The 27,754-nt window shown below is 43.3% G+C and overlaps 2 protein-coding genes across 4 annotated transcripts; one reads left to right on the top strand and one right to left on the bottom strand.

Annotated features, from left to right (window-relative positions):
* HNRNPAB (heterogeneous nuclear ribonucleoprotein A/B) lies at positions 1-27,226 on the top strand. 3 transcript variants are annotated; one of them, XM_075441893.1, is made up of 9 exons: positions 1-212; positions 333-627; positions 3,711-3,879; positions 3,964-4,122; positions 4,552-4,683; positions 6,463-6,571; positions 6,665-6,817; positions 6,896-6,980; positions 7,236-10,097. In XM_075441893.1, the coding sequence occupies exons 2-8, from the start codon at positions 371-373 to the stop codon at positions 6,964-6,966; spliced, it is 1,050 nt and encodes a 349-aa protein (XP_075298008.1). In that variant the 5' UTR covers positions 1-212; positions 333-370; the 3' UTR covers positions 6,967-6,980; positions 7,236-10,097. The 3 variants fall into 3 exon arrangements, with proteins under 3 accessions (XP_075298008.1, XP_075298007.1, XP_075298009.1); XM_075441892.1 differs by lacking the exon at positions 7,236-10,097 and adding an exon at positions 25,638-27,226 and having other exon boundaries at positions 6-212; XM_075441894.1 differs by lacking the exons at positions 6,665-6,817; positions 7,236-10,097 and adding an exon at positions 25,638-27,226 and having other exon boundaries at positions 12-212.
* Positions 9,704-18,659, bottom strand: PHYKPL (5-phosphohydroxy-L-lysine phospho-lyase). Its single transcript, XM_075441891.1, has 13 exons — positions 18,555-18,659; positions 16,762-16,880; positions 15,766-15,925; positions 15,042-15,116; positions 14,122-14,209; positions 13,910-14,026; positions 13,607-13,689; positions 13,083-13,308; positions 12,658-12,812; positions 12,069-12,158; positions 11,719-11,849; positions 11,218-11,274; positions 9,704-9,793 (listed from the first exon to the last, which is right to left on the bottom strand). The coding sequence occupies exons 1-12, from the start codon at positions 18,611-18,613 to the stop codon at positions 11,222-11,224; spliced, it is 1,356 nt and encodes a 451-aa protein (XP_075298006.1). The 5' UTR covers positions 18,614-18,659; the 3' UTR covers positions 9,704-9,793; positions 11,218-11,221.
* Positions 27,227-27,754: the final 528 nt, after the last annotated feature.

Here is a 27,754-nt window from a genome sequence, read left to right on the forward strand (position 1 = left end):
CTTACTGCTGTGTGGCTGAGGCTCCGTCGCTATAAAGGAGGCCACGCGTTAAGGCTCCGCGCCGGAGCGTACGTGTCTCGGGGGGAGGAGACGGTGGCGGCGGGGCCGGTGCGGAGCAGCCGAGCGCCGCGGGGAGGGGTGTCCGCTCCAGCGCCTGGGGGATTTTAATCCGATTCCGGCCGGCCCGGATTTTATTGGGAGCGGGTTTTAAAGTGAGTATGAGCGGGATGGCGGCGGCGGAAAAGGAGGGAGGGGCGGGACCGGACCGGATCAGACCGGCCCGGCGGGGGGAGCCGCCTCGCTGACCCGCGGGCCGCCTTCCTTTCTCGCAGGCGCCTGTCGTCCCTCTCGCCTCAGCGGACGGGGCAGCATGTCCGAAGCGGAGCAGCAGTTGGCGGCCGCCGCCGGCGCCACCCAGAACGGGCACGAAGCGGCCGAGAGCGCCGGAGAGCAGCAGGCCGAAAGCGGCGGGGCTCCGGCGGCGACGGGCGCGGCGGTAGCGGCGACGGCGGGACCGGCGGCGGCGGCGGGAGCCGGACCGGCGGCGGGAACAGCGGGGACGGCCGCCAGCCAGAACGGAGCCGAAGGCGACCAGATCAACGCCAGCAAGAACGAGGAGGACGCGGGGTAAGCGCCTGGGCGGGAGCAGGCCGCGGCCCCCCCCCCCCCTTCCACCCGCGGGCGCCATGTGCGGCGGCGGAGCGCGGCCGGCGGGGCCCTCGGGCGGGAGCCGGGAGCGAAGCGGGGCGGCGGGAGCGCGGCGGGCCCCGCGGCCCTCGGGCGGGGGAGGGCGGCGGGCGGCCCCGCTGCGGAGGGATCGGGCGGGCGGTGAGGCGGCGGGCCTGCAGCACCAGCGCTTCCTTTGTTCTGGAGCTGCCTTTTGTTGGCGCCATGTGGTGGCCGGGGGAGGGGCGGCGAGCGGGGTTGTTGCCGTCTCGGGCTGTAAAATGGAAGGGGGGATTTCCCTTGGCTCCTCCGCGTCCCGCGTTTTCCCTATCCTTACCCTTTTTGAGGAAAGGAGCGGGTGGAAGGAGTTGTTTTCTGTCGGGGGGGGGGGGTGGGGTTGGGCTGGTTCAAACTTTCTGGGGATTGCGTGACCGATCGCCACCGACGTCGGTGTAAATGCGAACGTGTTTTGTGTAACGCGCGTAAAAAAAAATAGTCCCAGCTTTAGAAGCTAGTCGGGGTAAACTAAGTATTTTTGGAGGGACTAAAGGAAAAACAGCGTGATTGAGACGATGTGCAGCGTGTTTAAACCAGTAAGAGCGATTTTGGTGTGCTACTTCGCAGCATTGTCAGAAAACAGCTTATCTCTTCTGAGTGATTGCTGGAGGAGTCAGTGTAGTTTCGCTGTGTTTTGGTAGTGGCATCCTTGTGTACAAAAGAGTAATTTCTTTCCTATTATGGTTGGCCTGTTTATGAATATATGCGTTTGACATGAAAATTACCTGCCTGTTTCTGAAGTGGGTCTTTGTTATTGAAGCTTCCCCATGTATTTAATTGGAACTCCCTCTGTTGTCGTGGCCCTGAACCAGAGGGTCGCATCCCTCAGGTCGAACAGAGAGCTGAAGCTACAGCAGCGCAATAGATTTTGGCTGTAAGGGAGGGAGTAAGACTTGCACAAGTTTCCTATAAGCTAGGGCCGGATGCACCTTTTGCAGACACCAGAAGGACTGAGAACCAGGCCTTCTAGCTGCGTGTGAATTTTACTTTCTTAGTGTTCTGCCCTGAAGAGTGGGTGATACTCTTTCCCTTTCTTGCATGGGAGGTGACAAGTTTCAACCCCAAATCCGTGTGAAATGAAACTTCTGAGAAAAGTAGTTATTTAGAGGGATTGATCTATGTGGAAAATTGAGCGCTGTGTTAAAACAAGAGCTGTCCAAGGCAGAGTTCAGGATGCTGACATTAAGAGTGTTTTGTTAAGAGGTGAAACATGCTTTGATTTAGCTGCACTAATACATTCAGGAGGGAAAAAAGAGACTATGCGTTAACAGTGCAATAGTCCAGTTTGTGTGGCCTCTGAAGGCAAAGCCAAACACTAGGAATTTGGTCTGAATTTCAAAGGCTCTACATTATTATTTAAATATATGTAGGGATCAATCATTCCAATGACAAAACAAAGGACTGTATTACAAAGTGTAATATCTCTTGCTGTGGCAAGAGGTGAATTTAGCATGTGGCAATATCTGTGTGTGTACCACAGCCCCAACCCGATAGCATAAAGCAACTAAAGCTGCCTCAAGACAAATTGTTGTCATCCCCCAACCACTGAATTTCTCTTGCTCATTCTTTAAGTGTAGTCAATGATGACAGGGTACACTAGGGAAAACCACTGTCACTCTACCGATCGTAGCAGTCGTGCTTGGTTGTTGTGATTGTTGTGATGAGAAGGGGTCCATCAAATTATGTTTATTTCACCTGTTACTGAAAGGCTTAATAAACTTTGTAAGGCTCTACTTTAATGGTTGCAAGAAGCACACAGACTTTACTCGGACCCTGTGTACTGTGCTGCATTTGTCAGTGAAGAGTGCATAGCTTGATCTTCTAAAAAAATAAGGATTTAGCCTACAAAGGCTATGGTTTCATCCAGTTTAAGGAAAAAAGGCAAAAAAACCCATAGCATATGCAGGTGTTTTCCTCATGTTGCCTTTTGAACATAAATGGATGCTAGCTCTAGCAAATTGGAGTTAAACATAAACACAAAAGCCATTTTATTTAAATATAGTTTCTAAAGCGTTCCTAGCTTCTAGTACCAAATCTAGGTTGCCTCCAAACAGAGCAATAACAACTTAAACTGTTTTAGTCTGTAGTTAGATAAAAAGGCTCAAATGCTTTTAAAAGTTTAGTTTGTTACCTCGGAAACTCTGAAAATAGAAAGCACAGCCATGTTATTAATGTTTTGATTTGAAGTGAGGCATTTGAGAAGTGCCTTATTGACTGATCTACGTTTTGTTTTGTTAGCTTCACTTCTGTATTGCACTTCACCAGTATTCTTTGAGATGCTTCACAGGATACTTTGTGTGGGAAAGTGGGCAGGGAAACCCTGTATTGGCCTTTCATAACATAAAGACTAATGGTGGAGATACTCCTGTAGTACTGACGAAGATAGAACTAGGTTCAGTAACTAAGCAGGAAGAAGTGCACAACATAGTAGTTAAGGCAGGTCCAAAGTCCCATCAGTTGTATGTGACTGTTCTTGGAGGTCATAGATACCTGGTTTAAATTTTGCAGATCATTCTTAGGACTAAAATTTTTACAGCCATTTGTCCAAATCCTAAAAGAGCTCAAGTATTTTGCTTTTGATTCCTTAAGAATGCTTTCAAAGCAGTGGGAATGATCCTAGGTTCTTTACAAAAACTGCGTTGGCAGTACTTGATAATCAATACTGCTTTGTTCCAAAGAACAGAATACTGTTGAAAGAACGTATGTTACTGGTGAGGAATACCTCAGGCAATTTTCACTGTTTCTTCTGGCCCGTAATAAACTCAAGGATGCATTGTGTCATTCCCTTAAAAGGTGGGGGAAACCCACCTTGCGCACTCCTACAGAATCACTAGCTTTTGACAGGATGCAGAAGGGTTTAACTTTGAACAGTTGGTCCTGTTTCTGACAATGCTGCTGAGGTGTGTACCACTGGGAGCATCTTGCTGCATGTGCTTTTCTGTAGTACTTCCTCAATCTAAACAGCTCTTACCTCTTTGGAATTTCAGGAAGATGTTTGTTGGCGGCCTCAGTTGGGATACAAGCAAAAAGGACTTGAAAGATTACTTCACCAAATTTGGTGAGGTAACCGACTGTACGATAAAGATGGACCCTAACACAGGCAGATCCAGAGGCTTTGGATTTATTCTCTTCAAAGAACCTGGGAGCGTTGAAAAGGTGAATTAAAGCTTCATATTTTGGATTCTTAACTTCTAGAGGAAACTTTTCAGCTTGAGTTAATCCTATCAAACTACGTTTCAGGTTCTGGAACAGAAAGAACACAGGCTAGATGGAAGACTAATTGACCCCAAGAAGGCCATGGCAATGAAAAAGGATCCAGTGAAGAAGATATTTGTTGGTGGACTAAACCCAGAAGCCACAGAAGAGAAAATCAGGGAATACTTCGGAGAGTTTGGAGAGGTGTGTAATTTTATCTTGGTAACCACTGAAACGTACAGTTTCCAGTTGCTCTTTAGTTTAGTAATAATTTCCAAGTTGCAAATTAACTTCAGATGTATCAAGCTGCCTGTAACTGATCCAGAGGTTTCCCATCTTGAGAGCAAGGCAGGCACATACTGCACTAGATGCTAGATGCTTCCATTGCTGGTTAGATACCCTTGTCTTTAACTCAAACCTTTTTAACTGATGCTAAAGTTGTTTTTTAAGAGTTGTGAAACTGAAAGCTCTGGTCTGAAAGCCAGTGTTCTTAAGAATATTGCAACTTTGGTGTTGCATAACATACATAGATAGATAGATAGGAAACTTCCTTTCCATTTTGCTATCCCAAATGCTGTGCGCTTAACTATTCTGCTAAAATACAAGTCTGAAAAGAGCATTTCATGTCTTCAGATTGAAGCAATTGAACTTCCAATGGATCCAAAGACCAACAAAAGGAGGGGGTTTGTGTTCATCACTTTCAAGGAAGAGGATCCGGTGAAGAAGGTTTTGGAGAAGAAATTCCACAACGTCAGTGGAAGCAAGGTAGAAACTTTGACTTGTAAATTTTTGTCCAAGTTATTAGCTATAATATCACTACATCTATAATCTGAAAAGCATTTTGCAGGCCTCTGATTTCAAGGTATCCAAATTGCAATAAGGACAGCTTGCAATTTACCACTCTTTTTTTGCCATAAGTTCTGTTACAGAGGCTATCGAAGTTCTTTGCCAATACTTGTGGCTTTAATACTTGCCATGTTTCAGGGGCTTTTGTGTGTAAAGTATCTAATTATGTTCATTAAATACATGTGGAAGAACTGGCTTATTTATGTATCAGTCTAGCAGTATAAGCCATTTCAACAAATACACACCTATTTTCTGATAGAGCACTTGCATAAATTCAAGGCTTACAAACCCTAACTGTAAGCAGCTGGCCAAAACTGGCTATGTCTGACATGGGGGCAGTGTCTGGTGTCATCTTCTCTCTGAAGCACCCCCTGCTACCAAAACCTTGTCAAGTAAACTCAGTACAAGGATGCAGAGAGTAAATGTACACTTATGGCAACTTGTATGTGGTCAGCTGGTTGTGTGAACTACTGTGGAAGTGACACGAGATGCTCTGAACAGCTGACAGGGCTCATCTGTGGGAATGGCCAACAGGCTCATGTGTTAAGCTAAGAGGACTGGAGGCAAATAATGTGTGCTGGCTGGAGGTGTCCCTCTTCTCTTGCTCCATGGGCAGTGCTGACCACATGCTAACTTAAAAGCCCTTTTATAACTGATCATGCTGTCTGACACAGTGACTTAGATTGCACTTAGTTGAAGACTGCTCTTTACAGCACAGAATGAACTTCGGCAAACCTAATGCACTGGCATTTGTCAAGACACTGTAGTTAGCAATAAAGTTTGTTTTCAGGAGAGATAAATTCTTGTGTGCAAGGGGAGGTGAGAAATTATATCTGTGTATCTTATAACTGTGGCTTGTTTTCATGTCATAGTGATAATAAATACAAAGAGTAGGTTACCTTAAAGTTCCAGTGTGAAGAATTCCAAGCCAGGCTTGCTCAGGTGCCGCTATCTCAGGGCGTTGTTCCTTTCACAGCAGCAGTAGCTTTCATCTGAGACTGCACAGATTCAGGAACTAGGAAGCTGGCTGACAGCTTGAACTGCAGCTTGGGAACCTGTCTTGGGAATGTCAGTTCTGGTTGTTTTTAGCTGTTTATTATTTGATAAGTGATGATTTCAAGTGTTGGTAAGTGTACTTACAGTCCAACACAGATGCTCAGTGTATGGGTGTACAAAGGCTGTCAGTAAAACTCGTTCTGGTGCATTTCTTGGAGCCTTGTTCATTCAGTACAGCTCAGGTGAAGTGGTCCAACAGCAACAGCTTTTTCTTGGAGGCTGTGTCAGGGTAGAGGTCGGCCTCGTGGCTCCTACAGGAGTGGTGGCCTCAGCACCTCTTCCACGGGGGAAGTGGTAGCAGAGAATAGGCAGTATTAAAATACTCAGAAAGCAGTGGCCTGCTTCGAATGGCCCATAATGGGTAACTCTTCTGTTCCATGGGGAAGCTGGTGGTAGGGAATAGGTGGTATAAAATCCTCTGAAAGTAGTGGCCTGCTTTGAATGGCCAGCAGTGCCTTACCTTAGCCCAGGTGGCACAGTAAACGAGGTGCTCCTGGATACGCATTGGTCCTGGTCAGGTGATGGAGCACAGCACGTATACCTCCTTTGGCCCTAGAGTAACCTCTAGCTTTCCCAGGTGGTTAGGTTGGGTGCTGCTGCTGCAAGACAGTATACACACTCTTCCTTGTTTTTTATTTTCAGTGCGAGATTAAGGTAGCACAGCCAAAAGAAGTATACCAGCAGCAACAGTTCAGTAGCGGTGGAGGAAGAGGTAGCTATGGAGGAAGAGGCAGAGGTGGAAGAGGCGGCGGTAAGTACTACACGCACTACTTTAGTATGGACACATTCTAAATAAGTTGTATGTACTAAAATGGGATTTTGTGGATGGTTTTCCCTTCTATAGCTCAAAGTCAAAATTGGAATCAAGGTTATGGCAATTACTGGAACCAGGGTTATGGGAATCAAGGATACGGCTATCAGCAAGGTTATGGTGGCTATGGAGGCTATGATTATTCAGGATATGGGTATTATGGATATGGACCAGGCTATGATTACAGTAAGTAAAGAGAACTGTATTGGGTATAAGCAAACATAACTAATTAGCAGTTTAATGCATTTGTTCTCTTATTCATAGGTCAAGGCAGTGCAAATTACGGGAAGACACCAAGACGTGGTGGTCATCAGAATAACTACAAGCCATATTGATCAAACTTATTCAGGTATGCAGTGGCATGGTCTCTTTTGGAAAATGGCTGCATAGGTTTTGTATACAATGCTGTAGATGGATATTTCAGTTCTGTACCAAATTTAACTTTACAATAAATTTCTATGGCCTGTTAAATGTGCATCTTACTTGGAAGAGCTCCCTGGAAATGTTTTACATGTTTAATACTTACAGATAACTAGTTGTCTAGACAGTGTGGTGTGTAAATTTCAGCCTTGCTGAAGATATTAATTAATGATTTTATTAATAGGTTAAACTGAAACTGATTTTGAGGGTCTGCTTAAAGCTGCAGCTCTGCATCTAGGGACTGCCTCTCGGAGTTTACTATGGACTCTGCATTACTCCAGTTGTACAGAATGAGATGCATCTTAGGGAACCAGTGTCACTTTCCACCTTTTTATTTTGTATTGTTTTTGTGTCATACATTTCCTGTAATGGAAGTGTTAATTTTACTGTACTTTTTGGTACCTTTTTGGAATCTAATGTATTGTAAGGTATTTTACATGTGTTCTGATTCACCATGACATGGATATTGAAGCTATCCTAGCTTTTGAAATAAAAAAGGCGTAATCTAGTGTCTTGTGCCATTCTTCAGCTTACGTATTAGTAAAACGCCAGTATACTGTTCCCAGAACATAGTTCATGGCAGTACCTTGATAGATGAAGAGTTGTGCTTAAATGTTTTTAATCTTAAAACTAGAAGGCTGTATTGGTAGTTGTGCTTGCTTGCAGTTAAGTGGCGGCTAAAAATCTGCGGTCACTTCTGCTTGGAGGTTATGGAGGAGAACTTGGGCAGAAAGCCCTAGCTGTTGTGGAGGCTGTGTTGGTGTGCCAGTGGTTCATGTTCTAGAGAAGTACGGAGGCTCAGCGTAACTGTGTTGGTGTCTGCATTGTAGGGCTGTGCTCAGAGGAGGCGTAGGTTTCAGGTAGGACTTGGGAGCCTAGACAGGGCTGCAGGAGGAAGCTAGGAGGTGTGCAAGAAGCTTGCTGCACTTCCTTCGTGTTTCACTGTCTTGAGTCTGAGACTTTTCTACAAGTTCTTAATGGTACACATGCCTGTCTTGAAAGACAGGATAGAAATTAAATTACCAACGCAAAGTCTGAATTTTTGCAGCCTTTTTGTGTATCAGAAAAGGCTAAAAACTTCCACTAAAGTTGTGGAAGGAAAAACAATAAAGCTACCTCTAAAGAGGCAGCTCCTTCTCTAGTGACCAGCTAGAAATACACTCTCTTTTGACTAGTTTACTACTGTTTTAAGGCAATAACTATCATGTGAGTTGCCTGCCTTGCTGCAGAGTAAGTCCCAATCTCAGATTTATGAAGAAGTAGCAAGTGCTGCTGCTCAAAGTAAACTTCTAATCTTTGTTACAATAATCAATTATATTTTTACTTCCCTTTTAAAGCTAAAATCTGACAGTTTTATTCTTGTAATAAATTCTGTTTGAACAAACAGGAACCACAAGTGGAATTGAACAAAGTAACTAAGACAAGATATAAACAGATGTTACTGGTGACCTTTTCACTTTTTTAAACAAGGGATGCAGCTATTCCTGCAGGGACTATAATATGCTGCTCCCTGCTGGCTGTCCTGGAAAAGTGCTGTAAAGTGAGAAGTTTGTAAGACTTTTCTGGGGTTAAGTGGAAATCTTGAATATAAAAAATGCAGCAGATTTTAAATTTGGTAGTTGACATGATAACTTTACAGCTGGAGTATGTAACGTAATGCCTAACTTGCAAATTAAAAAATTGCAGACCACTGAAACATGAGTTACAGTATTTAAAAGTATTACTGTCTCAAGACTTAAAATTTAAATGCTTTACTCTGTTGCAGCCTTCTACTTTTTTGTTCTTACAAAGTAAGGGGTAGCAGAATATTTTTTTTCTAGCTAGCAGTTTGCCTTCCCACAGGGAACTTGCATGTTATCAGGACCACACTGCTGCAGTATTTCTGGCTAGTGCATTAGCAATAGTTTGTCAGCTGGTTGTTACCTTGGTGGTTTTTGGAAGTAGGTTCTCAGGTGATGCTTCCGTGACAGGTGATGTGGCCTTAAGCAGAAACTGAGGATACTGGTACTTAAATGCAGAGCTGGCTTTCCTTTTCCTCCTTGCATGAAAAGCTTGTGATACAAAGAACAAATAATTGCATGGTGAAAGCCAGGGCTTGTATGCAAGGTTGTTGGTTATGGCTGTAATGTACTCTTAATTTACTAGTCCTACTTGGATATTTCTTGAGGACAGAGTATTTCATAAGAACTGATTTGGGAGCCATGGCCCTCAGCTCTGTGTACCTCAGGTGTTTGTTATGAATTTGGGACTGAAGTTTTGACTGAATCTGGTCACTGAGACCATTTGCTGGATATAGTGCTATTAGGGACCTTGTTATGAAACTGGTCAGAGGAGCCTGGGAAAGAATGTGTGTACTGGCAGCCAGAATGGCATTTGCATAGGTAGCAGCAGATAAAAAAAAAAAACCCTAACAAAGATTGGCTTGTCTTAATTTTCAAAAAGTCATAGCCTAAAAGAGCATGAACTTAGAAAATGTAGTTTATAGTAGCTACTAGAAATACTCCTTTATAATCAGTTTTAGATATGCTGTTTTAAATAAAAGCCAATTCCACACTTCTACCAGAGTTGAAACAAGCTCTTGTAAAATTTATTTCTCCTAAAGCTTTTACTAATAACAAGATAACTGAAAATAACAAAATCAAAGATAACTTATCTGGTCTAAGGCATGCTAGGATGAAGATTAAATGTGCATTATTATAGTAGAATAATGTTTCTTAGTAGGTCTTGAACATTGTTTGGAACCTATGGAAAGAAAATAATGTTATGGTTTTTGTAAAAGCATCATTAAAAGCAATCTACTTCACTGCCTCATTGTCGCTTACATTATATGTAAGTGCCATACTAGTACTGTACTTAGTAAGAGGCTTTTTGCATTCTTGATTTCCTGTAGAAAATGCATTTTTATTGCTTAGTTTAGATGGCAGACAAGCACATTAAGTCACAGTTGAACTGGCACTGTTGAGTAATCTTTCTGTTCTCAAGAATAAGTAGTACAAACAGCTGTATGTCTTTCCATTAACTTGTTAAATAAAATATTAACACATTTTTCTCATGCCTGCTATACTAATATTGCACTGAACGAAAAGCATGTTTCTCCTTAGCTCAGGGCCATAGCACTGTGAGTCTAGTATGGTGGTTGAGGCCACCAGTGATTACACTGATCACAACAATTACATTAGGTACATTCCTGTCCAGGTACCTGGGGTTGTACTGGGCACTTGATTAAAAACCACGTGGTTGCCTTTTAGTCAGAGTAGATTGAAGAAGGACCAAGTGTACCAAAGGGTGGTGGTATCAAGGTGTTAACTGTAAGTGTACACTGTTCTCATGAGTGTGTTGCAGAATGAGTTGCAGCTGGGTGTTCTCTATAAGCAAACTCTAGATAGAGACCTCAACATGTACTAAGATTTACAAGGCTTGGAAGACTTGACAGGTCTCAGTCTTACTGATGCCCACAGACTTCTGGGTATAGGGGTAAACTGATGCTTAAGCATGAGATGACAGCCATGAACCTCAAATGATCCTACAAAGTAATCAAAAAATGCTCAAGAGAACAGAAGGCAATACTATTTCAAAGTCAGATGTTAAGTAAAACAGGAGCTATAGTAGTAAAAGTACTGTTTATAGCTCTTCATAAAGCTGTTAGTGTAAGTGGAGGTTCCCAAATTGTGGCATGCAGAATCCACAGTGCTCCTGCCCTTCAGGGCAGTTGAGAGATGTGTTGAGAAGGAGTTTGCACAGCCAGAACAGCTTCTGGCTGGAGACTTAAGGCACTGAGCAGCTAGTATAAAAGCTACGTTTTTGGCTTGACGTGCATGTCATTTGTATGCTAAGGGTTAAACCCAGTCACTCTTAAAACTTCCCAGACAAGCACAGCATGCTCTAGCAGCAGGCATTTCTGGGATGCATTGGACCTAGCTTGCAAACAAATGAATACATACAGTGTCGCCAGAAGTGTCAGATTCTGATGGAAGGTAGCTCTGAATGTCAGATGTACACAAGTCTGGTCCACATTTCTAGACTGACAGAATTTCCTGCAAACTAATTTCAAGTAAAAGCAATCTCTGAGGAAGCTTAGTCCTGCTCTACTGCCAGTGACAACGCTTGTAAAGTTATGTTTAGGAACCTTGGCTTTTAGATAGTAAAGGATGAATATAGATAAATACCTGCTCAGGTAGAACAAGTGGATGTTTTCTGTTGGTTCAGACCTTCTTTTTCCATATCTGGAGAGAGAATAAGCAACAATTTAGCAAACTCAGGACTTGGAGACAAGTTTTTACACCAGCTTGGTTAATACTGAGTGTGCAGAAGTTGTGCAAAAGCAGTGGCAAATGCACACAGACTGTGGCTTTCAAGAATGAAATTGGGACAGCTTTTACCAGTTGCCCTTGTTCAGATAGGTAAACACATCAGCCTCTGCCAGAACAAAGTTATTTTAAAAAGCATGTGCATCTGTGGAATAAATAGTTTCACTGGAGAACTTTTAAACAGAACAATTCGGAAGCGAAGGCTAAACTTGCATTGACTAAGACTAGTTTTCCTATGGGCCTAGCATCTGCCATCTCAGTTCTGTTTTAGCACTTCTGAAAAGCAGGCTCAGCAGTCTAGCATTGACTTTAAGGCAGTCCAACAGCAACCCTCTATAAGGAAGTTTTGATCTGTACTACCTGTTAGTAGCTTGTCAATTGTGTCCACAACAAATTTTGCATCCTCCATATTGAAGCACATGGGGGGCTTGAATTTAAGCACATTTCTTCCTGGGCCATCTGTACTCAGTAGAATGTATTCCTCCTTAAGTCTGGAAAGAGCAGTAACAAAGGATTATGTTTACCTTTGCATGTAGTTCAGAAAAACTTGCAAGCATCAGCATGCAGGCTGTCCAGACAATGCCTTTCTGCACTGACTGGTTTCTTTTTCTGCCACTTGGCTATATTTTAACAACTACTGAGTGGCAAGGTTACTTTGTAATTGTATGCTTGCCTCGCACACTGAGGAACTACCTGATTGTCCCTTGTACCTTGTTATGAGATACTCTGCTTCTGCTGTGGCTGGGGTCCTTTCTGCTTGATCCTTGATCAAGTCCACTCCAATGAATAAGCCTGAACCCCTTTATAAAAACAAAAACAGTCAATCTGTGTTGTTAGAGGAAGGAACTGCAAGTGCAGTGAAAAAACTGAGAAAGGCTTTTGTGAGACCAAACCTTTACTGCATGAGAATTACCTGATGTTTGGCTAGTGATAGAAAAGGTACTGCTGTTTTGAAGAAATGCAGTAATACAGTACAGACTTTTACCTGCTCAGAACATAATGCTAAGTATATGTTCCATCCAGCTCATTAATTCTGTTCTTTGTGCACTTAAAGAGTTCAAACAGGAAAGTGGATTCCTTTAGTGACTAATAAATCAATAAAGCAGTACTGACCTAGAGTGGCAAAGTATATCAGACTTTAGATAAGCTCAGGTTTGTTTTAATCTGATGTACAGCAGGCTGTTGTTTTTTTTCTGAAAACACAGATGTAATGACTTTCTTAAAACCACATCAGTTGGATTATTTGGCTGACTGAACCAAACAAAAAAGCAGCTAAAAGTGTAAATAAGGCACTCATACCTGACATCACCAATGATGGGATGCTTGATTTTCTGCTCCTTGAGTAGCTTCATCAAGAAGTTTCCTACTTCTGTGGCATGAGCCTGAAGGTGTTCCTTCTCAATCACATCTAACACAGCTAATCCAATGGCACATGAAACAGGGTTGCCTCCAAACTGAGTTCAGGAAAAGAACACACATAGCCAGGGAAAGGAAAGAAAGATGCAGTCTTGTCACTGAAAGTATAGCCTCAGTGATCTAATGAGTATACTGCCACTTGTATCAGATAGAGCCAGTAAATAGGAAGTTACATACTAGAAAGATCGAAATAATATAAACAGCAGTAACTCTGCGTGATAAAAAATAATGAAACCACTGCAGGATTACCTAATTTTAATAGTTAGACTCCTGTAGAGGAGGAGAGGTTGGGCAATTTTTTTACTTACTGTATTAAAATACTCTACTCCTGTGGCTGCAAATGCTTCTGCTATTTCTTTTGTTGTTGCTACACAGGCAATAGGGTGCCCATTTCCTATAGGTTTTCCCATAGTGACAATATCGGGTATAAAATCTTCTCCTTGAAGCTGGAATGCCCAAAAGTGCTTGCCAACTCTGCCAAAGCCAACTTGAATTTCATCAGCAATAAATACACCTCCTGCCTTGTGCAAGTGCCTGTAACATAAGAGATTTTACTGTCTCTTAAGAGGAAACAGAACTATGCTTACTGTTAAAGAACATGCAGAAAGCATTACTTTGCAGACTTCCAGGAAACCAACTTGTACAGGCCTATATTCTATATCAAGTGTCTAAAAGCAGGTCTTTGCCATACAAAGTTTACATTCTAACATGAACGTGCAGGCCATTTTCTGCCTATCAAGCTATATGTTAGTGAAGGCAGAGAAATTCTCTATCATCTACATTTAGGAAGTATGTTAAATTGAAAAAGTTAAGATAATGAATGACCACTTACTCTGCAACCTTCTGAAAATAGCCTGCTGGTGGAATGATTTGACCACCCACGCTTGGCAGAGATTCAACAAAAAACGCAGCAATCTGAAACATATGCAGCACATAATGTTTTGAACCCAATACAGAAAGCTGTGGAAATTGCGTTAACAGTTAGCAGGCTCCTTGTCATTAGAAGGTTCTTCCATCATTATGGAATCTTTGCTTTTTGACAAATCCGTACCACTTAGTAATCCTGAATGGCACTGACAGGCAGCCATGATCGTTTCTAAAGGCAAGACAAATGGGTAAGGAAGTGTCATTTTACCTTTCTGCCTCTCTTATGTGCTTGCTCAATAATATTTTTCACTTCATTAGCATAGGCTGTTACTGGATCTTCATGGTCTTCTCTATAAAGTCCTCTGTATGTGTCGGGAACAGGAGCCTATGCAAAGGAACAGTACCCTACATTCAGTATATGTTAAATAAGACTTCATTAAATTGACAAGTAGTTGATAGTTACAAGGCTGAAGTACATACCACGTGGACCCACTCCTTTTGTCCTTCTAGATTTCTGAATTTATATGGGCTTATGTCAATCAAGGATGTCAGATGTCCATGGTAAGCACTTAAAAACAATTAGCAGAACTAAACAGTAATTTCCTCAGTATCAAGAGTTCTTTAGGCTTAGCATTACTGACAGCTACAGAGGAGCTAGGCTCTGTCCCCTGGTGGGACTGCAGTCACACTCGAGCTGAGAAAAGCTCTGAGATTTCTGTCAATCAGCTTAGTAGCATTTGGGTTTTTTTGCACTTCTGAATATAGGAGATGCAGAGGGACAGTATGCCTTGTCACTGGTTTGCCAGGGCCAGAGACTGGCATCACAGAAGTATTAAGTCACAAGCAGTATTACAAGATTGCAGATGTCTGCCCTGCTTCCAAATATCCTCCTCTGATGGAGTTTCCAGTCTCTCTGGGCATCCCGTTCTAATATTTGACCACCTTCACGGTAACAGAGTTTTTCCCTATGTCTCATCAGAATTCCTTAGGTTTCAACTTATGTCTATTGTCGTCTTTTCCTGTCACCATACATCTTCAGGCCTGGCTCCATCTTTTCTGCTCCTTCCCATTAGAGAGTTGTAGTTAAAGTAAGATCTCCTCTAGCTGTCTCTTACAGCTGAAGGAATCCAATTTTCCTAACCTCATGTGGCTCCCGACCCATTGTGGCAGGCCACTGCTGGCCTCCTTCCAGTATGTTAATGTCTGTTGGGTACTGGAGAGCGCAACCTGGACACAGTTCTCTGGGCTGGACTCACAAATACTGACCACAGGGAAAAAAATCACTTTCCTCAACTTCCGGTTACAATCTTTCTGCTACAACAGGTTTTCAGCAATGCTCTGACCACAGACCAAAACTGAGCCTTGTACCCCACAGCAGATAAAATTGCCAATATACTTACTGGTCTAAAACAATAACATCTTGATGTTTTGTATACTGTCGTGCCAATCTTAGGGCAAGATCGTTGGCTTCAGATCTACAATTGAAAAATTCGATAAGTGTTCCATTGTGGATGTCTGAGTTTAGAAGTTCTGACCCCCCCTTGCAATGCTGTTTACATCTGCAGAGAACGCACAGAACTCTATGCATGTTACTTGCAGATCTCTCAGTAATCAGCAATTGTTAGGTAGGACTATTCACCAGAACAGAATCCAGCTTAAAAAACTGGAGTACAGAAACTACTTTGGAAACTGTTGGGTTTTTTTGTTTGGGTTTTTTTTTTAGCTGTAGTTTGCTTGGGAATACACCCTGCCCCCAAGCAGAAATATACATTGTTAAATTTAATTTTGATAACAGAAGTAATTCTCAGTTCAGAAGACAAGTCAGACCAGAAACTTAATACAGTAAATATTTACATTAATGTTTTATAGTCCAAGGCCTATAAACCCCTTCTTAAATAAAGGGCTAGTTTATTTTCCCAATAGAGAGCTCACTAAACATGAACTTCAGTCACTGAAGCTGTAAAAAGGACCACAGTTTCTTCAAAAACAAAACCCCCAAACCATGTTTTTTGTCAGTACCTAGTCATCCACACCAGATCATGCAGTTTGCTGTTGATAATGAAGTATTTTACAGTCTGTATATAACTAGTGAAAACAGTATCGAGTCTAATATACTTCACTTACCCTGAATTCAAAAAATAAAAGGTGCATAATTTCTCAGGTAGTGTTTTTGAGAGTCTCTGTGCATAATCAACCAAGTTGTCATGAAGATAACGAGAATTTGTGTTTAACAATTGATTCTGTTCGTGGGCTGCTTTTACTACATCAGGGTGACAATGTCCAACTGCAAGAGAGAGCGGGGAGTGGTTTGAGAGTTCTTCCACGTTACGCGTGTGTTCGTTAACAAACTTAACACTTAGATTTCTCTGTTGGTACAGAGCTATCATCACTGATGATCGTATTTTATCAGTGGGGCATTAATGATACTGTCAGCAGAAGACAATGTTGGTACACCTTAAAAGCTTTCACTTAAAACTTTGTGTTTTTTTTTACTCAGAAAGTTTGAAATTCCCTGTTACTGTATTTTATGGTTTGTAGCTGAATACTGGAAATTGATATGCTAAAACAAATAGTGTCTAACTTGGTATTTGGATTTAGATATTTGAATAATTTAGGAAGGGGTAAGGGTATGTGCAGGTAGGCTTTACTATCAAAGAATTATTAGCCCTGCTGCCTAGGGACAGCACTGACTGTTCAGAGAGATTTCAAATACTGTAAGAAAGAAATGGCTACTTCGTAATATACGAATAAGGCACCACACTGAGCAGTGGTCCCGCCACAGTACCTTTAGAAGTAACTTTTATAAATATAACAGACGGTCAAGCCATTTGTAAGTCTTACAGTTAGGTGCTTTACTTGAGCTTTCACGAGAAAAAAAAAATCTAAATTTTAGATCAGTATGTTTCTAGGAAGACAGAACAGGAAGCAAGTCTGGAAAGCACAGACACAGAAATTCAAACATGAACTGTAATTTCCCAGACTATAGGCTGGAGAGGTTTCTTCCACTTTTCCAATTAAACAGCCCCTCCCTCCGACACAATAGAGCAGTGGTAAAAAGTACTGATTGTTCCTTGTTCTGTGGAGAAAACATAGTCTCAAATAACCTGACTTTTAACTTACCATGAGCAACATTGTTTATGCAGTCAAGGTATTGTCTTCCGTTCTCATCATACATGTACTGGCCTTCTGCCTTCACGATCTTCACCGGATCGTTAGAAAAAAACAGCTTGCAGGAAGAGCTATGGCAAGCATCAGAAAGCAAAATAAATCTTAGTGAATTCTAAAAGTCCCATAGTTTATTGTGCTGGTAATACTTCTCAGTTCAGTCAGTTAATCAAGAGAAAGACGTTTCCCCAGTCTGCTGGCACACGCCGTCCTCCTGGCCCCTAAAACAGAGCTTACGAGGGGGAGGAGAGCAGGCCTTGTGTTCTCGATCAAGTCAAACTTTGTTAAGAGTTGCAGGGAAAAAAACACGCTCCAGAACTGAAAATCCTTCACTAGGAATCTAGCCTCAGCACACAGCTGTGGCTTCGCTGTAGTTTCATCCTGTCTTCACTGCAGTTCCTTACTGTCTACGCTGTCGGCCCTTTGTGTTCTTGAAATCATCCCTGGTGTCTCTTACCTTGTGATTGCTTTCATTATATTCTTGCTGAGGTCCTGATTTTCTAGATAATGCGGTAGTGCAGGTGATTGTTGCATCTGTAGAAAGCTTCACTAACCTTAGCTGAAAGCTTGAGTAATTCTATAAGGCTGGGTCTACTTAAGTGTGTTTGGTTTGTTTCACTTTTTTTTAAATAAATTGCCAAACAAGTAAAATGGAAACACATGTCTGCCCAAGAGATCTGACTCTGAAGGACAGCGCTAAACTTTCATGCTTCATTTAGTAAAAGATTTCTTATATAAAAATAAAATAATTTGACCCATAAATGGAAAGTTGCTGTCAAATGAACAACAATAACAAAAAACGACAAGGATAAAGTAAGAAACTGCTTCACTATCCACCCCCCCCCCCCCCAGCAATCCTGCACTTTCTGTGTGAGCTGGCAGCAGAATGGTAAAGCAGTCAGGTTTTTTGTAAAGTTATCCTGACTGGTCAACAGATGCTAAGAAAGCACTTCAGGGGCTGAATCTTTGTTCCCAGCGACATAGCAAATCAGTTATAAAGAAATTAAATGCACCAAATGGTATTATTCTCCAGGTTTGTGCAATGGCACAATTCTAATTCTAGCATTTGCTTTCAGCCCAACTTCTGGGTTCATAAAATATTTACAGATTAAAGTAGCCTTGATTTTGAATATAGAAGGTACAACATGAAAGCATTCCCGAAATTAAACATACAGAGTTCATTCCGCTGCCATTCCTGGTAGCAGTCTGCGGCCCCGAGAATTTTTTAGGCTAGTTGAAGAGAAGTAATTGGAAGTTTGGAACTGCAGCTTGTACTCAAGTCTATCAAATCGGGCAGACACGTGGTGTTAATTCGATCAAGTTTTTGATACAATAAAATGTTTCCTGCAAGGCTCTAAGGCCGCGTCAGCCAAGAGGCCCTGCCTGGCCCAGCACGGTCCGGCAGCGGCGGGAGCCCTGAGGAGAGGCCTCCTCAGCGGCGCAGAGCTCGGCCGGGCACAGGTTTTATAGATTTTAGCGTCGCAGACCCCGCCGAGATCAGGCCTCGCGTGCTGCCAGCACCGACTTGCCCCGCGGTTTAGTGTAAAACCCGAAATTCCGGCGAGGCGAGAACTCGGGCGGCTTCACCCCCGGGAGCAGCCGGAGCTCGCCGCTGCCGACGTGCGGGGGGACCCGACCGAGCAGCCGGCCAGCGGGGCCCGCCTGCAGCCACGTCAGGCGCCCCGGGCAGCCCGGCGCTACCGCTCCCCCGGCCCGAGGGGCTGCGGCTGCCTGCCCGCGGCACTTACCCGATCAGCTGCCGCCGCAGGGCCAGGGTCTCCTGCCGGGAGCGCTGCGCCGGCCTCATGGCCGCTCTCGCCGCCTCAGAGGCGCCCGGGCCGGGCCGGGGAGGTGCCGCCTTCCTGGGAGGGCGGCCCGGCCCGGGGAGGGGAGGGCCCGGCCCGGGGAGGGGAGGGCCCGCCCCGCCACTGCGGCGCCCCCTGCGGGCCGCGCCTGGGCGCTGCTGCCGCCCTCTGTCGGGAGCGGGCGCGCCGAGGGGGTACCGACTGTCGCGACTTACCGCGGCGGGGGACAGCGCAGGGACACGGGCAGCGCACGCGTCTGCTGTGACAGCGCGCCTCCCTCATCACAGAGCCCAGCCCCGACCTCCCCGCTGCTCCCACAACATCCGAAAGGTAGCGTTAGGCGGAACAGGAACTCACTGGTGCGCTCGGGGTCCTCCGGCTGGGACGCTGGGGTCTTCCCGCACGGCATCGGGAGCGGTGGCTTCATCTCTGAGGTCCCACAGCACAAGTGGGGGAGAGGCGGCACCTGCTGGGGTCCTGCAGGGCTGCTGGCCGCTCGTGTGGAACTGGACCTGGTGGTGGCCCCAGATCCCATGTGGTTACCAGGCTCCTCCGGGGCAGTAACATGTCCTTGAGGGCTCCTCAGGGTCATCGTTACAGCTGTATCACGACACTCTATCTTTTGAATTACTTCTTATACATCGAGGAAGTTTCTGTTACACTTGAAAAAAATTTGAGGTGTAGCCTGGGTGTTGCAACTGTATTAGTTGTTCAACATATACTTCACTATTTAAGCAAAAGTAAAACCAAACCATTTGTCCTGTTGTACTCTTGTGTTTGGCTGGTGACAGATGGGTAGACCTGACCCACTACTTAAGAGCCAGTCTTAGGATAGGGAATAGTTAGGATTAAAAGAGGAAATGGTGTCATCAGATTAGAATGGTCATTCCTCCATTCCTGTTTGACTGGAATTAAAGAAAAACAGGAAGAACCAGGGAGGATGTTCTGGGATGGGTTGAGTCCTCTGCCACTGCAGGTGCTGTATCCCATAACCAAATTCATAAACTTACCGAGAGTCATTCTAAAAGATGCCACTTTTTTTTTTGCCTTCGAAGTACATGTTCACATTCTTTTGTCTTAAACTAACAACATCTGTAAAGACGACACCAGAAAATGTAGCAGACCCAGACCCTTTTAAAACTACACGCTTGGCAGACTTTGTTGCTGACTAGATATAGCCACCAGTAATTATCTCTAGTTGCAGTTATTTGATAAACACAGGAACAATTTAAATTTTGTGTAACATGGAGAATCCAAAACCGAATTGCTATGCACTTAAAGTTAGATTGAACTTAGAAAGTCAAACTCAGTTGTTGCATAAAAGTCAGGTTTTAAGTAACAGAAGACAGTGGAGGAAAAGTTAATAATGGCCGTTAATCTTTATTTGAACTCTTGTCTGGTTAAGATATTTAGTAGCTATTTATAACAACCACCTGAACATTTACAATTTGGAAAGTTTATTCTTGGCTACAAATGCAGAGTTCATTATACATATTCACACAATCATAAAAGCAATCTGTACAGAGAGACCATTTTTAAAAATCTAGTCTTTGCTTTTATTACAGAAAGCACAAGAAAAATATTTTTTGAGGTCTCAAGCTAAGGTACTGTTCATTAAAGCTTTAAACTAGAAATAAATGATGCAGTACTAATTAATACCATTTTAACATGTTAAAACAATGGATAAGAAATACTGTTATTAATGCCTTCATTTTAAAAGTAGTTGTTCCCCAAAGAAATGAGTAAATAAAATACTTTTCATGGCATATACATGATTAAAAATCACAAAGAGTTTGCAAATAGAGATGTAAAGTACATTTTCTTTGTTTTTAATATTTATATATATTTCTTTTTAAAGGTGGTAACATTTTACAGAGATCTAGTCAGCTTTGTATAAAATACCATGTAAATACATTCAGAACAAAACTCATTTTCGCAAGGTGTCCAAACGGCACACACACAGGTGAAGAGCCCTGTCTCCTCGGAACAGCCTGACTGGAGCGATGCCCCCACTCACATAAATAAGGGACGCTTGCACAACATGGTAGAGCATTAAGGCCTGTCAGCATAATTTCAAAACAGACAGGTAAAGCACACATTGCATGTATTTTTCTAAACTGTATACAAATAAGTGAGATTTTCATTTACATTTTAAATACCAGCAGGTATGGTTTCTCAAATTATGTTGTTTCAGAAGTGCTAGCATATATGCCAGTTTTAAAATATTTCAATGTTTACAGTAACTTAATGCAACAGAGAGGTGGCATTCCGTTTTTACTGTGGTGTTTTGTGCTGAACATGCATCACTGACTATTTTTCATTGTTTAAGATAGTGGAAAAGAGAACCCCACATGGTAGCACAAAAAGTTGCTACGTTAGGAAATAGTCTGTAAAACTGCAGTCCATCTAATGCAGGTAACCAGCAAACACAACAGGACTCCCACTCTCATTCTAGCTGATGGCAATTTACTACCTCCTCTGCTTAATTTGGAAATTCAGTGGGTAACGTGGGCGCTTCTGCTTTGCCAAACCAGGCCCTAGGGTTTTTTATGTAATTGCAGAAACACAAGTTTGATAGGCACCCACCTGTACCTAGTAACATCATGTAAGATGCACTTTGCAGAGCTGAGCATACAATGCAGTGTTTAACAGCATATAAAAAAGCAGCAAAGCAGTATTAGTGTCATTTACAGATACTGGGGACATCTCCCTTTTAAGTTTCTCTTCATTAATACTGTTACTGCATAAGAAGCCACACACAGACACACAAATGAGCTGACCGCTCGCCAAAGTGCACAACCTTCTACCAGAACTTAGCGAACAGGATTGACTGTTGTCCTAAGACACAGGAAAACTGCAGATGTTAATAATGTACTTCTTACTCCACTCCGTGGTCAGCAATGCACTGAAAACTCCCAGCTTTCCTGTCGTTTTGCCCCAGGCTCTCTACAGTAGTAGAGAGTCATACAATCTATTAAATCCTTCTTCCACTCATTTCCAAGTGACAAGTTTTCGGCACTTACGTTAGCGGCAGATTAGGCAATAGTTAGACCTCCCTTTTGTTGTGCCTTCTAGTGGTGCACAAGCATGTGGAGAAGTTGAAGTAGTTCACCTGGGGACGTGAAAATACTAGAAGTAATTTTGAGATTACAAATGTTAATGATGATCAAGGAAAACAAAGTTTAGGAAATGGATTTTTACTCCCTGGTTTACTTCAGTCTGCCGTAGATTCCCCAAAGCAGAGCTGTGAAGTATTTCAAACTACTAATTACTGTCAGGTTCACTGCAGTGCCAGGGACACAACTAAAAAGACTCCAGTAAATGACAGTGAGACTGGATTAACAGGAGTGACCAGATGTTTTCTTCCCCCACCACCCCTTCCTTTTTTAAAAAAAAACCACTATTGCACAAGAGTCCAAGAAATATTTATACATAAATGCTGTCCTGTAAGGTTGCCAAGGTCAGTATATGCCACAGTGATTGCCTTGGCAAGCTGAAGTGTCTTGGGCCTCTTGAAATCTATCCAAATATTTCACCTCTCACTAGAAAATCTACCTGGAAGGCTGGCTGTGCTACTAAGCACGTCGGCAGATACTTAACAGGTAAAACTTAGGAGCCTCAAATGAAACAAAGCAGTACCGAGGTTTTACTCCACTCTTGGGTGCCTACTGAGGACACTCCTAGGTGTGCTCCACAGGTTGGAACCAAACTCATTCAGCCAGATACCTACAGTATTTGTCCAGGATAAGTGGTTTTGAGACATGCAAATTTTTACAATTTTATCATTTTTTGTTATTAATACTTTTTCATATCTTAAATATAAATCCTTGTCTGTAAAGAAAATAATTCAAAGCTTCCGTCCTCTAAAATTTAAAAATGGAAACTTGACAGGTAGCCCACTACAGACAGATTTTATATTTATAAATTGGCAGGGCAACAGTGGGACTGAAAAAAAACCCAAAGAAGTGAGAATATGATGGTATTTCCCAAGAAAGAAATACCAGATTTGGAAAAAAGGTTGACGTTTCTATCTATGTGCTCCTGTTTAACCAGTATCTGTTCAAACCATACAGTTAGGCAAAAGGTGTGCCCATCCCTGTGTGTGCTGTCAGTTAAGGGACAGCATCACAGCATAAATTCAGTTTCTCTCTATTAAAAAACGCTCTCCCCTAGAGGGCAGCATTAAATCAGCATTCAGTGCCGGGAAACCTAAGCGCTAATGCTCCTTTATAATAGGTACTGAATTCACAGGCGAAGAAGGCACAGTTGTGTTGACCAAGGATGGTTATTTATCATTACGATAAAGCTGCAAATTTCTGGCATCTTAAAATTTTAATTAAGCTATGCATTACAGATGGGCGAGTTCTTTCATCCTGGCCCAAGAGTCCGCTATATTTGGCTGATTGCGAATCCACTGCTACCTATAAAAATCCACAGATAAACGCTGCAGACTGCATCCTTGCTGGTGCGATCTCCTTCAGAGCTCTCGCAGCCAAGGCAGCTGTGCTCAGTGGCAGCAGCTGAAGCGGGATGCTGAGCTTCCTGGGCAGCGGGTTACTACAACAACCTTAAAACCAGGGGTCAAACCAGGGGTTGTTCTCCACAGAATACCTGTCATCACTGCATAGGATGCCTTGCACTGCTGAAACCTCACACGTGTTTTGCTGGTTTGCTTAAGAATTTCAAATGCTGAATTGATGAAATTACAGAAGACAAAAGCTCACCTAAATATTTCATCTATTGGTTTCCTAAAGACACATCAAAAAGTCTCTTAGAGGAAAAATTTTTAAATAGACAGGAGAAAAAGCCATATGGAAATAAATTCATCACCATTATATACACAGCAAGCGTTTGAAGCAGTGTATACAAGAAAGGCATTTTCCCCTATGAGAATAAAACAAAGCATGTGGCAATGTCTTGATTTAAAAAAACAAAAAAACCAAACCAAAACAAAAAACCCGAAACCTAAAATCCCAATGCATTAAGGCTTGGAAACAGTTTCCGTCTGGAGTCAGACCAGGTTTTCTCTGCCACCTGTTTCATAACCCAGAGAAATATTCCTGAATTCACTGGCCGAGACCACAATTCTGCTGCAAAACTGATGAATGTCACCTGCCCCCATCAGCAGAGGCCGAATCCCAGGGCTCCCGCGCTGGCGAGGGGCCTCTCCGGAGCCGCCGGCACGCTTTCAGCGCCGGGCTGGAGTTACGGACGGGGGTTATTTGGCTGCTCCTTTACCCCAAAATCCATTCCCCCATTTTTAGGGGTTTCAACTGAGTTCTTGTGCCCTTAGGACTCAGTCTGGGAACTCTGCTTCCAAAGTGGATTAGACTACAGTATGTCGGAGAGAAGACATTGGTAGTAATGGAAAGATGCTCATTAGCTACAGTTTTAAATAGAGGAAATCTTAAAGAAAGTGGCTTGTCCTCTGCTCTCGGGCAGCAGGCAGGCGTGGTTATCTTAACATAATGGACATCACCGTGCTTTTATGGCAGGTTGAATTAGACTAATGAGTTTTGTTTTGTAAGCTAGAAAACAAAGATAAAACATAAATTTGGCTGGACTTCAGAGTCCCCCAAGATCCGTAACTTCAGTCTGCTAACCAAAATGTCTGTTGAGGAATCCATGAAGCTAATGTACTCAGTATATTAGTGATCAAGATAAATCCGTTGCTCGGTCTCAGGCTGACCTACATTTCATAAGCATTAGCAGCCTCCCTGTCAGTCATCTTTATTGCTGCTGACATCGAGTGGTAACGTTTAGCTGCATTTCTGAATTCCTGTAAAACAATCTTGCATTCTCTCAAACCAGAGCAGGGTGGGGGAAGGAGGTCTACTGGGGAAAAAACACACTACGCTTGGTGAGAGGCTGAGTTAACTACCGAGTTTAGAGCGAGACTGCCAGTACTACCTCTGAGTAAAAATCTATCTTGCGAGCAATTTGCAAACTCAAAATATTCCGAAAGACCCACATAAACATTTTCATATGTAAGGAGAAAATAATTAACCAATGTGGCATAAATTTGCTGAGCAAAGCACAGCTTTTTTTTAACTTTTCCCAAGAAGATCATGACTGCTCTGAAACAGTTTAGCATTTAACAACCTACTCTTCTAAATACGCATGTGTGGGAAGCACATGGAAGTCTAAACAGATTTCCTCTCAGACTGTGCAATCGTACAGCATCAGCAGCTCCCTTAGCTGCACGATGCGATCGATAAGAACACCGAGTTCAGAATAGAAAGGCCAAATGCACCGAGCCCAGCCGAGGACCGGGAAGGACTGCAAGCGCAGGTCGTGACCGCAGCCACCTCGCCCAGGGATCCGTACCTCGCTCTGCTCCCAGGAGCTCTGCCTTCCACAGGTCTCGGCTGCTTGGGTGACAGAAGGGCTTGGTAGGGTAGACGTACCGCCAGCAGGTCCTCAGAGATCTGCTGGTTAGAGTTCCTCGTAGGTGAAGCGGCACAAGGTGCCGTATACAGCGGGCTCCGTACCTGGCAGCATTTCTCATGGAAATGGGAGCGGCCGGAGTCCGGAGGAGCTGCTGGCACGGGGGCTGCCGGTCTGCACGCCCGCAGCGAGTCAGACGTCCTCAGCACGCCAAGCTTGCCGCGGGTGCGTAGATGGATCTCCTTTGTACGTGCTGGGCTTGCCGTATTTGGGATGCAGAACAAACCAATTTGCCTGGGAATTTTCAAAGGTGATCACTGAAGGGTTTGGCAGCTGAGGCTGCAGTGCTGATACGTGGTACGGATACCAGCCGCCATCCCGTGCGAGGAGGGCGATTTTAGCCTTCCTCCCTGGCTGGCATGGAAACACTGTGAGTGGTCAGGCTGTACCTCGGGGCCAGGGAACAACAACCCAGTGAAGAGGTTTAGCTGATTCAAAATGAGCTCTCTTCCTCCGTTACAAACGTGTTGGGTTCTGCGGCAGCAGAGGCTCTGTGTTGGGAGGGGGACGGCTGCCATGCAGAGCGGATAGAGCAATAGGTAAAGCACTGTTCTGGTATTCTGTATCAATGTTTTGCAGGCCTGGCAGTGGTCACAGTTGATGCCTACAAGCACTGGATATTCCACAAGTTGAAGACGGAATACTGACTTGTTTACCTGAAGATAATAGGACTTCGGGGTATTTCCTCAGAGAAAATATAAATTTTAATATAATTTCATAAGCTTTGGAGGTTAGCTTGTCTTGTAGCTTCAGTGATACCAAACTTCTTCAAGTAGGAGCTAGATAGAAAGCTGTTTAGTTTTTGCCAGCGTATGTACAACAAGACTTTTCTATCTGCATTGTAGATTGTTTGTGGACACTTCCAGATTCTTGTGCTTTCTGCAGTCATTCTGGGGACTGAGCTCTCATTGATATCGATAGAGGTTCCATGAACAGGACACGTGCAGGAATTTGAGTGTAGAAGCCCACAGTGTGGTTTGGAGTAGTGAATTGCTTTTAGTTTGGAGCTGACGGGGGGAGATGGGAAGAGCAACTGTACATTAAGGGAACAATTACAGATCTTCTTCCCAGTGACATCAGTGAGAGATTTGCCTTGTACTTTCCACAGAAGAAGATTTTTAGCTTTAATTTGGGACAGTAAAGGGGTTTTTCAAAAGCACTATGAAAGCCAGTGGGAGCTTGTCCAGCTGCTCCTTATGCCTTTAAAAACCCCTACACCAAAAGTGATAGCTAACAACATGAAATGGAAGTAAATAAAATGCATTTTCATTGCTGTTTTGAGTTACATAATTCTTGTTTCTTGATTTGTTAGTTGATCTGAATTTACATGGATTTAATCTATATGATGACCAAGAAAATGGTCAGTAACTGATAAAGCTGCAAAGCATAGCCACAAAGCAAGCAGTGTGTAGGTCGAGACCCTGAGCAGCTAGCAAAAGTTCACTGCCTATTGTTTTAAGTCTTCTCTGTCCACATCTACCGAGCTAGATGGCCGTTTCAGAATTGACCAGCAGATGACAAATTCTCCCAGCTGACTAAAAGGGTAAGCTCAAGGACACCTAGAACCTAGTCACAGGTCTCACAGGCATCAGTCAGACGTCACTCTACCTGTACGGAGCACTGAGCGTGTTCCTACTGTTCTTCAGAACATGGGAGCGAGAGCTGCCTTAGCGCTAGGTCAGCTTGTGCAGGGCGGATTGCTCCTGGGCAGTCGCATCTCTCTCTCAAATCCTCTCTGGCAGTAGCTGCCCTAAGAGATGCAGTGGAACAAGGATCTAACGGAGGATTTGAATCTACTCAATGCACCAAAAATGACTCCCTCCTTTCTGTATTCTCTAAGATCAAGGCCACAACGAGCCCTGATCCCAACTGATTTGATATTGTGGTCAGGCTCTTCATTTCAGCTAAGACTCCTGCACAGAGCCTAGCAACTTGTGTTGGGCTGAAGTATTTCCTCCAGAAACAATCTGTTAAATCGAAAAGGCATTAAAGTGATAGGGATTACATCACTAGTCTGGTTAGGATTAACCAGTCTCACCATTAAAAATCCATGGCTTACTTTATTTCATTTTATGTAGCTCCAGCTTCCACCCATCGGATGGATATTTGTATATCTTTCTTTGTTCACTGTAAGAACTTGTTAATATAAAGTATCTCCTCCCTGTAAAGCAATCTGATTGCCTCTTGATCTTCACTGCAAGCTGAACACACTCGGCTGTAAGCCATTTTCTTCCTCCCTGAAATAATGTTTGGTGGCTCCTTACTGCACAATCTCTGTTTTTTCAACATCTGTAAAAGTATAAACTGTGGAATAGTTTGCACAGGTTTAACTGATCTCACTTGATGCTGTATGCAGGTATCAAAATCCTGATCCTCCTTTTATTCTCCTCTGCATGGGCTGTGCCTGAGATGAGATAATTTAAAGAAACACATCAAAAAAGGGGGCAGAAGAGGACAAGAGGAGTGTTCAGAGTTTACAATTAAAACCATGTAAACCAAGAAAAATCAAACACAAATGAACCCTACAAACGAAGACAATTAAATACTCCAAACTCCCAAGTCTGGGGAACCCCAACAGCAACGTTACATGCTCCGCTGTGTAGGACAGGACTTCAGCAGAGCCCTCCCTGTCCTGCAGACCTCTACGCTGAAAATATTGCTAGGTTTTTGTGTCCTGAAATTTTGCAGTGGAGGTT

The sequence above is a fragment of the Opisthocomus hoazin genome, chromosome 22, assembly GCF_030867145.1.
Source record: "Opisthocomus hoazin isolate bOpiHoa1 chromosome 22, bOpiHoa1.hap1, whole genome shotgun sequence".
In the NCBI taxonomy this organism is placed as follows: domain Eukaryota; kingdom Metazoa; phylum Chordata; class Aves; order Opisthocomiformes; family Opisthocomidae; genus Opisthocomus; species Opisthocomus hoazin.

What these genes read in the sequence shown, in the direction of transcription:
- HNRNPAB (XM_075441893.1), top strand. Translation starts at nt 371, where the DNA reads ATGTCCGAAGCGGAGCAGCAGTTGGCGGCCGCCGCCGGCGCCACCCAG. An exon ending in ACTTCGGAGAGTTTGGAGAG is followed by an intron (nt 4,123 to 4,551) that starts GTGTGTAATTTT and finishes TCATGTCTTCAG; the next exon opens with ATTGAAGCAATTGAACTTCC. An exon ending in ACAACGTCAGTGGAAGCAAG is followed by an intron (nt 4,684 to 6,462) that starts GTAGAAACTTTG and finishes TTTTATTTTCAG; the next exon opens with TGCGAGATTAAGGTAGCACA.
- PHYKPL (XM_075441891.1), bottom strand. Translation starts at nt 18,613, where the DNA reads ATGAGGCCGGCGCAGCGCTCCCGGCAGGAGACCCTGGCCCTGCGGCGG. An exon ending in CTGCGGCGGCAGCTGATCGG is followed by an intron (nt 16,881 to 18,554) that starts GTAAGTGCCGCG and finishes TGCTTGCCATAG; the next exon opens with CTCTTCCTGCAAGCTGTTTT. An exon ending in CCCATCATTGGTGATGTCAG is followed by an intron (nt 12,159 to 12,657) that starts GTATGAGTGCCT and finishes GTTTTTATAAAG; the next exon opens with GGGTTCAGGCTTATTCATTG.